Genomic DNA, 11,463 nt, shown 5'->3' on the forward strand with positions numbered 1-11,463 from the left:
GAGGAACATCCACTAGGAAGCAGTCAAATAGGAGGGAAAGATTTACCTTTTAAGTTACATTTTAAGTGCAGTTGGAGTAGGAAATAGCAACCCACTCCAGTCTTCTTGCCTGGAAAATTTCCATGGACAGAGGAGGCTGGCGGGCTACACTCAATGGGTTCACACAGAGTCGGACACAACTGAGCACACACACACAGAAGTGCAGTCACACCTTCTCCCTGCTTCCCCTGAGAAGCAAAGTGCTACCCTTTTCCAGAAAAGCTTACTATGAAAACCTTTAAGGTACCTTTTCAAAGTCCTTTCACTTTTAAGTCTTTCCCCCAACTCTACATCCCATAATCAGGTTAAAATTACCAGCAGCCTGTTGTTACAACACATACTCTACAATCATTGAGGTTTCAAGGGTTTGGATCCCAGAACACTTCTAACAGACAATCCTGAAGCCTTCCTTCCACGACTAACTCTTCTACAAACTCCCAGCTGTAGGCAAGGTTGGCTTCTCAGACCACCTTTCTAACTCTGCTTAAGAACATACTACTGCCAATAACTGATTCTCAGAGAGGAGGCCAATAAAGACTTTTACATGGGTTGTCTCCTTCAAACAGTCAGGATTCCACAATCAAGCAAAGGTTTAAGCCTACTGCAAAAATTTTGAGGAAATCTGTGAAATAACATAGTTCCCTTAGATGCATATTATTTGTTCTGGAATAGCACTTTCCAGGGAGAAGGAAATGGCAACCCACTACAGTATTCCTGCCTGGAGAATCCCATGGACAGATGAGCCTGGTGGGCTGTTGTCCATAGGGTCGCACAGAGTCGGACATGACTGAAGCAACTCAGCGGCAGCAGCAGCAGTGTTTTCCAATGAGGATGGAGGGGAGAGAAGGACTACATGACCCAAGCAATTTTTCTAAACTACACATAATTGTCCTTCTTCCTGTGAGGATTCAGGCAAGTCCCTTTTACAGGTCTAAGTATACCAGAATGACAGCATCTCCAGCAATAGAGTTGAAAAGCAGCTATGTATAATTAAAAAAAAAACAAAACGGGGGGGAATGATGTAATATGCCCCACCACCCACTTACCTCCCACCACAGGACAATCATCTCAGATTGAGAACAAACACATTAGGAAATAGTGGTTGTTTACATTTTCAAGGGTTTTTTGGTGGAAATAATGCTGTAAGTCATGTGAGTGATGCAGCTGAAAAATTTAACAGTGGACCAGACATTTTCACATTCAAGACAAATACTCAGCTTCTGGGTGACCACTACCTTTGCTCTTTCCTTTGCCTGTTCACCTCAAAAGCTGCAAGATTCCCCTGCCTGCAACATCACCCACCATTATTCACAAATTTCTGCCAAGTTCACGTCAGAAGCTGTTGTTTTCAAAGTCACCATCCATGCTGTACTGCTAAGAAGTTTGTCCATTACTTTCTATCTCTTCTATTTTCTCTGCTGTCTTCTAAGTACACTTGCATTCAGAAGTTGATTACCACAAGAACATTGCTCCCATAACAAGCCCAGGATATGAGAAGTAGAGACTTAACCATAAGTCTCATTTTAACATATGTTATGCCGCTCTATACTTTGCCAACAAAATACCCTCACATCCTTCACCTCACCCAAATGACCACCATGTTACTTAGAGGTTGTAAAAGCAGAAGGCTTTCTCCACTGGAAACATTTTGGTTTGTGGTAGAGTTGTGCTTTCAGTTTTTGCAATTAGGTACAGGCAAAAAAACATGCTCTGCAAATTTCCTTCAAGTGCTTAGATAAACTTTTATTAGGTACACACCCAGCAGACTATCTGTAATCTATGAACATATGCTCATATTACCAAATAATGTTAACATCTGCCCTACAGACATGTAAGAGCTTTAGTCAGACCTTCAGGACGGAGACCTTTAGAACTGATTATGAAGCATCATGTGATTAAAAAACACCTCCCATCCAGCCACAGAACACCTTACAGACAACATCATAACAAAGGCACTGAATACATTAGCATAGTAGATACACTGCTAAAAGTTATGTTTCCAATTTCCCAGAGCAAGAAAGACATAGTCTAGAAAAGCTGACAATGCCCAATTTTACTAAAACGGCTTAGCACTTAAAGCAAAGTGCTGACCCTCCTGGAGGACAGAATGCAGGCTTACACACTGCCCTGTACTCCCCCAGGGTGTGGTGTGCGAAACACCCGCAGGATGTGAATGGGACTCAGGTGGAGAGGTGAAGGAAGCTCTCAGATCAAACGACAGTAAGAGCTGTAAAATGCTCTGCTTCAGTTCCACCTTGCTCCCTCTCCCACTCTGCCTCTTACCTACATTACAAACAAGGGCACAAGCAAGCACTTTTTGTCCCCGACAGTGACTACTACCAGAAAAGTGACCTGCCTTCTGCGAGATCAGTCTTATTTTAAGTAATGTATTATAAACAATTCACAAAGTTACTGTCAGAGTGGGATATATGGGAGATGCTAAAATTGGGAGGAGGCTGATGATCCATTTCAAACATTTCCATGTCTTTTATCACTCATATTTCTGACCTATCTTTTGCGATTTTTCCCATTAGCATCACTTGGTTGGTAAGGGGGCAGCAATATGACTTGGCAAGTCAGTTGACCGGGCTACATTTTCCAACACTTGACTGAAAAGGCACTAGAAGAGGAGCAACATCAGCTGCAAAACATGCCTGGCCTGTGCCAGATACTAACCAAGTGACCCTGGATTACTCACTTAGCCTCTCTGGGCTATAGACTGTGTACTTAAAAAATAAGGTTTTGTTATTCTACAAATCTGTCTAGTAAACGTAATATGGAGTCGAAGACAGTAATACCTACATGCCTCAGGGAGCCGTATAAACACTAAACACTATGTGAAAATAAACACAGAGTTAAGAAAAATGATGGGGTTAGAAGCTAAACTAAACATGAGATATATTTTTAAGAATTTTATTGGCCTTCCGCATTCTTAATTGCAACACTAAATTAAAAATCACTGACAATACTCCAGACCACACCACCACTATTAATAAATCAAGTAGGGAAGCACTGCCTAGACACCCACTAATGCCCTATACTAGGCAGAGTGAGGAATACAAAAGATGCCAAACACAGATGCCTTCTCCAGTTACCAGCTAAGAGAGGAGGCACTTTGGAACCCACCAGGGAACAGCACGAAGTCAGTACACAAGTGCAAGCTTCTGGGCTACCAATTATAAACAGTATAGGAACTGCAAAGAGGAGCTACAATGAGCTGGAGTAAACATGGAAGACTTTGTGAAGGGGACAGGACTCCACCTGGGCCTTAGAGGATTTCTAAGTTGCTTTTCTAAGGAAAATGCTGGAAACTTCTGGCCTATACGGCAGAGTTTACTCTAGGAGGTTAAGGCACAAAATGATTTTGAACATGTAAGATAAGCCAAAATGATGGAGGGCTGAGACTTCCTGGCCTCAGTCTTTACAATACCTGGTTTTGTAAAGTCTTTGACTTGACTCTTGTTAGGCAGTCAAAACAGTAGGTGAACTGAAAGGTGATAAGAGGCAATCCAGGTATCAAGGGATGAAATCCTGAGTATCATCAGAGTATCAGCAATCAGAATGGACACTTGAAACCAATAATGTACAGTTCCTGGGAGCTGATAAAATGTGAAGGATAATTAAAGAAAGAGAAACCAAAGACCATTTCAAGGCTTTGGGTATCTAGGACCAAAAGAATGATTACTCCATTGAGTAAGTGGAGATGTTATAAAGGGAAGTCAATTTGAGAAAAAGATTATGAAAACTCAGTTTTAGACATGCTGAATATGATGTATGCACTAAGGATAAGTGTACTGTAAGAAGCTCAAAATTCAAAACTGAGGCACAGATCTAGAGCTCAGGCTTAAGATACAAAGCCACAACTTAGTGATAAATAGTTGATTGAAAAGAAGAACTGGCCAAGGTCTGTATCTGTGAGAAACAGTTACTGCCAATGAACAGAAGCCTTGTAAGCCAAAAAGTGATGAGAGAGAGATTAGAGTCCCAGTTTCTCCTCTATTTGATAAGCTTAGGAATGTAACTTAACCCCTGAAAATTAATGAGATCTACTTAGTCAAGAATCCTCCTGCAATGTGGGAGACTGGGTTCGATCCCTGGGATGGGACGATCCCCTGGAGAAGGGAAAGGCTACCCACTCCAGTATTCTGGCCTGGAGAATTCCAGACACGACTGAGGAAATTTCACTTTCACTTCACTTCCACTTCCACACTTAATAAAGTAGGCTACTGACAAGATTAAATGAAATAAAGTAATAAAATAAAGTAAATCTCATTTAACAACCTAAAAACAAGAGCAGGAAACCAAGAAAAAGTAGTGTTAGAGGGAGCAAGGACCTGTTTTTCAAGACAGGATCAGTGGTCAAAACGATACTGTAACAAATGCCCATAGTCTGAGATGTGAGAGAGAAAAGCACACAACACAAAGTACCCTGACCCACCCTCTGGAGTAACTGTATCATATATTTGTTTACTGTCAGTTTCAACCATGAGGAAAAAGACTGTTTTGTTTTCTGAGATACTCCTTTGGGAATATTTACTGGGTGCTTGGTCACCAAAGGCACCCAATAAATATGAAAAAAAAAAAAAACTCCCTCATGTTGTTGCAGTTTAGCCGTTAAGTCATGTCTGACTTTTCGACCCAATGGATGGCAGTCCACCAGGCTCATCTGCCCGTGGGATTTCCCAGGCAAGAATGCTGGAGTGGGTTGACATTTCCTTCTCCAGAGGATCTTCCCGACCCAAGGATCAAACCTGCATTGGCAGGCAGGTTCTTTACCGCTGAGCTACCAGGGAAGCTTCATAAAACCAAATGTATTCAATTTAAGAAGTATCCTTTAGCCTGAGATTATGTCCTTCTTTGTCTTTGGGGAGAGGCACTAAAACGTCCTTTCTTTTACAAAAAGATGAGAGTTGATAATTATAACTTTTTTTTAACTTGACAAAACAAAAAACTTAGCAATTCTATGTCGGACTCCAACTGTTTTTTTAATTTCTCAGTCAGTTCAGTCACTTGGTCATGTCTGACTCTTTGTGACCCCATGGACTGCAGCACACCAGACTTCCCTGTCCATCACCAACTCCAGGAGTTTACTCAAACTCATGTCCATTGAGTTGGTCATGACATCCAACCATCTCATCCATGCTCTGTCGTCCCCTTCTCCTCCTGCCCTCAATCTTTCCCAGCATCAGGGTCTTTTCCAATAAGTCAGTTCTTCGCATCAGGTGGCCAAAGTATTGGAGTTTCAGCTTCAACATCAGTCCTTCCAATGAATATGCAGGATGGACTGCTGGATGTCCTTGCTGTCCAAGGGACTCTCAAGAGTCTTTTCCAACACCGCAGTTCAAAAGCATCAATTCTTCAGCGCTCGGCTTTCTTTATAGCCCAACTCACATCCATACATGACTACTGGAAAAACCACAGCTTTGACTAGATGGACCTTTGTTGGCAAAGTAACATCTCTGCTTTTTAATATGCTGTCTAGGTTGGTCATAACTTTTCTTCCACGGAGCTAGCATTTCATGGCTGCAGTCACCACCTGCAGTGACTTTCGAGCCCAAAAAATTATTGTCTGTCACTGTTTCCCCATCTATTTGCCATGAAGTGATGAAGCGATGGGACCAGATGACATGATCTTAGTTTACTGAATGTTGGGTTTTAAGCCAATTTTTTTACTTTCCTTTTTCACTTTAATCAAGAGGCTCTTTAGTTCTTCTTCACTCTCTGCCGTAAGGCTGGTTTCATCTGCATATCTGAGGTTATCGATATTTCTCCCAGCAATCTTGATTCCAGCTTGTGCTTCATCCAGCCCAGCGTTTCTCATGATGTACTCTGCATATAAGTTAAATAGGCAGGGTGACAACATACAGCCTTGATGTACTCCTTTCCCTATTCGGAACCAGTCTGTTGTTCCATGCCTGGTTCTAACTGTTGCTTCCTGACCTGCATACAGATTTCTCAAGAGACGGGACAGGTGATCTGGTATTTCCATCTCTTTAAGAATTTTCCACAGTTTGTTGTGATCCACAGAGTCAAAGGCTTTGGCATAGTCAATAAAGCAGAAGTAGATGTTTTTCTGGAACTCTCTTGTTTTTCGATGATCCAACTGATGTTGGCAATTTGATGTCTGGTTCCTCCGCCTTTTCTAAATCCAGCTTGAACATCTGGAAGTTCATGGTTAACGTACTATAGAAGCCTGGCTTGGAGAATTTTGAGCATTACTTTGCTAGCGTGTGAGACGAGTACAATTGTGCAGTAGTTTGAGCATTCTTGGGCATTGCCTTTCTTTGGGACTGGAATGAAAACTGACCTTTTCCAGTTCTCTGGCCTCTGCTGAGTTTTCCAAATTTGCTGGTATATTGAATGCAGCACTTTCACAGCATCATCTTTTAGAATTTGAAATTTTTCAGTCAATGAAGTCCAAAAATATGAGAACCTCTGTTCTAATTCAACGAATTTTCTGGCTGCCTAAATCCCTCAGAATATAGTCAACAAGATGTTAGTCTGCCTATGTTGAACATCTCTAATGTTCAAGAGCTTCCAGTGATGTGGAATCAACTGAGAAAAGATACAACTGTGTATCTGAGGCATGCTTACTTAGCTTCATGAAGAAAGAGCAAAAAACCAAAGCCTGTAGTGAGAAAGCCAACTTGTGAAAGAGGGCCAGTAGAGAAACAAAGGCCAAGAAAACTTTTCAGTAAGTTCAAAGGGATGCATCCTGTGCTATACTCATAGTCTTCCCTCAACTTAGTGATTATGAAAATCTTCACAAAAATAACTATAAAGGCTAGAAATGTATAAAACACTCCTGAGGTCAGGGGTGATCAGCTTACATTTCCTTTTACACATCTCAGTACTGCCTGAGACGACTCGTTTGCTAACCTATATAAATTTTAGCTGAACACTTTTCAGGTTCAATCAGAGGCAAATATCTCATGGTTTTAACATTGCCCAGACTCAAAAATATAATAGAATCTAAAAGACATACATACTTAAGGATGCAAAAAACAACAAACAGAGATATAAAGTCCATGACAATCAACATGAGAATCAAAAAGGATGAGAAGAGCTTGAAGGCAAGGAGTAGAAAGAGGAGAAGAAAAAAAAAAAAACAAAACACCTAATCTCAACAAGCCCATCTAAAGGAACCAGAGACCTGGGCACAGTTGTCTCCAACCTTCCAAGACATACCAGGCTGAATAGGAGCAAGGTGGGATTTGAAAATGATGCAAAACTGGTTGTTAAAGAAAGCACAAGCAAAAGTATAATACTCAGTGCCAGGTAGAGACAGGCATTTCAAATATCTGGAGAAACAAATATTTGCACAAATAAAAAGACATTCCTACAAAAAGGATGTGAGTCCCCGCTTCCAACCACATCATCCAAAGCACGCAGGTCCCCATCAAACAACTTTCTTTGCATTTAAGCTCAGGCTAAAAATATAACCTTACGAAAAGCTGAGCCCTCCCAATAACCCACACTGGCCTCCTAGCCCAGTTCTAGCACAGCAAGACCCAGCAAAGTTCCTTCCCTAAGAACGGTCATTTCTCAAATCCAGCACCCATGAGTCAGTGCAGAAGGAAAAAACAAAGTTATTGCGGCGGAGGCAAAGAGGCCAAGGGGTGGGAAGAAAAACTATTTTTGATGTACAGAAAGGTAAAAAACACTCCAGTTCTGGAATTAAGGGTATTCCTAGATAGACCAAATGAAAATAAAACCTATTTCTATTTATCATTAAATGAACAGAAATAAAAGTCTCACCAACTTAAGCCACCAATGACTGAAAGGAGTTTTTTGTTTTTCTTTAACTTTCTTTCACCCCTGGTTTTCCATTACATCTCAGCCTCTCATTGTTGCAGCACTACTGATGAAGTCTCAGTAGCAACGAACTGTGCTGGACACCAAAATTCTGCTTAGCTGATCTGTATTAGATTCAGTTTGTCAGTATTCGCATGCACACATTTATTTCATTTTTCATTACTTATATTTAAATGATGTGTAACACTCTCTTTCCTCCCCTTCAGAGCCTGCCTTCCCACACCCTTTTTTCGTCTGCATTCTAAGGTACCCCTTTTCCTTCCTTTAGTTCACTTTGCTTCCAAAGCAAAACAGGGTCTGCAGGGAACTGATGTAAACAGGGCAGGTTTACAACAAATACCCTACCTAGGATATCCTCTATACCGTGTGTTGTCTACAGTCAGGTAGCAATTCCTTTCATGCCTCTGCGCCTGAGCAGAACTCATGTGTTGACGCTATGCTCACATTGCTGATACTAACAACCACCATCATGTTTCCTAGAGGTTCAGGAGTGTTCCCAAACCTGCTAAAGAACAAACAAATCACAAAGCCCTCAAAGCCACAACCATCATCAAGCAACTGAGCTCTTGTTCCTACCAGTCCAGGAATTCAAGAGTCTCAGGTACTCCTTAATCCCCATGACCTGTTCTTCTCAAGCTAAAAATTCTGTAAGGCACTTTTAGAAACTGTAATTTCCGAATTCTATTAGCTCTCCTAAAAGCACTCAACATCAAACAAATTTTCAGCCCCAAACAAATATTTATATTTGGCTGGCATTCTGCCAAATAGCTACAAAAGGCTGCTGTGGTACAACTGCCCTGGAGTGAAGCTGGCCAAATCTAAACGAAAAATGATAAAGCTCCAAGAGTAAGCTGTCATAAAAAGGTACATGGTTCCTCAGAAGAAATTTGCTGGCGGTTTGAAACGTCAGATTCAAAGGGCTCTTGTCCCTTTATAAAGAAAGTAAATCAAAATTGAAATGTTCAAAACTCCTGGGGATTAATAGTCAACTTTTAACAAAATGCTAAAAGAAAAATCTTGTATTGAATAATGCAGTATCTTCCATGTCTCCCACGTAACTGTTCAGCTTATTTTGGAAGCAATTTTGTTGCTGCTGGTCTTGAATGTACTTGGGTACCAAGGAAAAGACACCTGTGCCTGGCAGGTCGTACACTACTAATTCGCCCAGGGTGCCAGAGAAACACAAGATGCCGTGATTTCTGGATACAATTTTCTGCAGTGCCAGGTAAAAGAAGTCACATGCCCTGTACAGCCGCGGCTCAGCTTTTTCCGAGTGATGTGCAAGCTCCTCGGACAGAATTTTGCTAGGAATTCGGAGAAACAGGCAAACTGAGAGGAATTCCTCTCGGCACCGGTGTCTGTACTTTGCAGCTTCCTTTTCCGACGGCCTCGCGCGCATCCTGTGTCTCCTTCCCGCCGATGCTCGGCCCTCCCCGGGCTCCAGCTAGCCAGCGAAGGACCCTCCCTACAGCCCCGCTCGGCGACGCCCCGCCCGCGGGTCAGCTGGGTTCCTCCTGCCGCCCGGCCCGGCCGCTGCGGCCCCGCCCGCTGCCCTTCCGCTCACTCACGCGGGAGGCCGCGGCGGCGTCTCCATGGCGGCTCCTCTCGGGCTTCAGCTCTGGGGCGCCCGCCGCCGCCAGCACCATTCCAGCTGCGGACGCCTGCCCCGCCCGCCCGTCGCGCCGCGTCCCATCCGCCCGGGCGCCAGCCCACCGCCGCCCCGCACCCGCACCCGCTCCGGCACCCGCTCCAGAGGCGGCCCCGCTAGCCGGCCCAGCTCTACAGCCCCACTTCACGGGCGCTCTCCGCCTGTCGGCGATGCTGGGGGCGGAGCGGCAGGAGGGCACTTCCGGGTGTGACGCGCCCTCGAGACCCCGCCCCGCCTCTTCCTGCCGCCGCCGAGTGGGCTCCCGGGGTGGGTTCGCCAGCCCGAACCCTTGAGCGAGAGACCTGAGGGCGGGGTCCGGCCGGAAAGCGCGTGGCCCCGGCGTTTGGCGTTCCGTGACTGCTCCACTCCACAGGCGCGTTTGTTTTGTCCTCTCCCAGTTTGCCGCCAGGGAGGCGGGAGGAGCGGGCGCAGCCGATCCTTCCTTTACAGATAGTGAAACTGAGGCAAGAAGAAATGGCTCCCCTGTCCAGCGTTCCAAACAGGAACTGGAGCCTCCCTTCTCAGGCTGTGATCCCCTCGTTGCACTTACTGGGAGAGATCTGCAGCACTGGAATGGGATGCAGAGAAAAACCAGGTATCCGTGCCCGCGCACCTGCCTGCCATGAAAATACCAAATAATCAGGTGAGGAGACCGCATGCTAAATAGTGGTCAAGGAAGGCCTCTCAAAATATGTCATATAGAAGAGATGGAAGAAAGCAAATCTTGAGTAAATCAAAGAGTGCTCTGGGCAGAGGGAAGAGCAGTGCAAAGACTCCTAGACCTTGAAGAAATGAAAGAGTACAGTGCAGCTGATGGTTCCCCCAAGTATGCCGCTGGGCCGTGGTAGAATCTGAGAACTTGTTAGAAGGGCAAATTCTCGAGGCCCATTTCGGATCTGAATCAGAAGTTTTGAGGATGAAGCCCAGCAGCCTGTGCTGTGACAAGCCTTCCAGAGGATACTAAGGTTTAAGGACCTCTGTGGTAACTGAAGCAGTCAGGACAGGAGACAGTGGAAGAAGATGGTGTCCCGGGTGTAGTGACAGATCAAATAGGCCTGGTAGGCCTTTGAAAAGATTTCAGCTTTTATTGAGAAGAGAAACAAATGCTGTGAGCAAGGTGATCTGATCACTAAAAGGATGACTTTTCTGGGATTTATTTTAAAGTCCTCCACCAAAAAAGGGAGGGTAGGGAATGAAAGAAAGAAGATGCCAAAAATGTTAATTTTTGTTGCTGAGTGATGAGTGCACGGGGTTAGTCATTTATGTGTAAGCTGATTCTTCTGTTGCTGTATGAGCCATAGATGCAAGAAAGCAAACAAAAAATTACCTGCTGGGATGATGAAAGTGATAGAAGTTGATAGATTCTGATTTTACTGAAAATATAAAGCAGATCAGAATTACTGATAGATTAAATATGAGTATAAGAGAGCCGAGTGAAAGATGATCTCAAGTTTTGATCTGGGCTCTTGTGAGAGTGGAGTTGACATTTACTGAGATTGAGAAAATAGAGAAGAAACAGGTTTTATGTGGGGAGGAGAGTATTTGTCAATTCTGATTTAAACGTGGTTAAATCTGAGGTGTCCGTTAAGCATCCATGTGTAGATAGGTGTAGACACTTAGATATCTGGAGTGGGCATAACTGTGGGGATTGTCACCATATAGATGGTGTTTAAGGTCTGATTAAGATCAACTATATAATATAACTAGAGAAAAGAAAAGACCAGAGAGTGAACCCGGGGCCCTCCAACACTAAAACAATAAGATAAGGAGGATTTAGCAAAGGAAACAGAAAAGGGAGCAGTAGTGAAGTAGAAGCAATGTCTTGGTAACCTACTGATACGTGCTAGGAAAACACTGCATCTAGTAGCACTCACCCCTCAGTAACTTGGTGGCATCGTTGACCCACCATGAGGAGGGCATATATGATTGAGTTATTTCTCTAGTGTTAGTAATGATTTTGT

The 11,463-nt window shown here is 43.7% G+C and overlaps 1 protein-coding gene across 9 annotated transcripts in view; it reads right to left on the reverse strand.

The window, feature by feature from the left end:
• KLHL2 (kelch like family member 2) overlaps positions 1 to 9,661 on the reverse strand; it is a 151,327-nt gene extending 141,666 nt beyond the window's left edge. For 8 of the 9 annotated variants that reach the window (XM_081543928.1, XM_081543923.1, XM_081543922.1 and 5 more), the window contains exon 1: positions 9,423 to 9,661. Coding sequence is in view for 6 of the 9 variants with exons in the window: in XM_081543923.1 (XP_081400049.1) it covers positions 9,423 to 9,448 (26 nt within the window). In the remaining 3 variants the exon portion in view is untranslated. Of the gene's footprint in view, positions 1 to 7,374; positions 7,419 to 9,422 lie in introns of those variants that run through there. The other variant, XM_081543918.1, reaches the window with a different exon arrangement.
• Positions 9,662 to 11,463: the final 1,802 nt, after the last annotated feature.

This window comes from Giraffa tippelskirchi, chromosome 11 (assembly GCF_054371585.1).
Source record: "Giraffa tippelskirchi isolate mGirTip1 chromosome 11, T2T-mGirTip1v1.2.pri, whole genome shotgun sequence".
In the NCBI taxonomy this organism is placed as follows: Eukaryota; Metazoa; Chordata; class Mammalia; order Artiodactyla; family Giraffidae; genus Giraffa; species Giraffa tippelskirchi.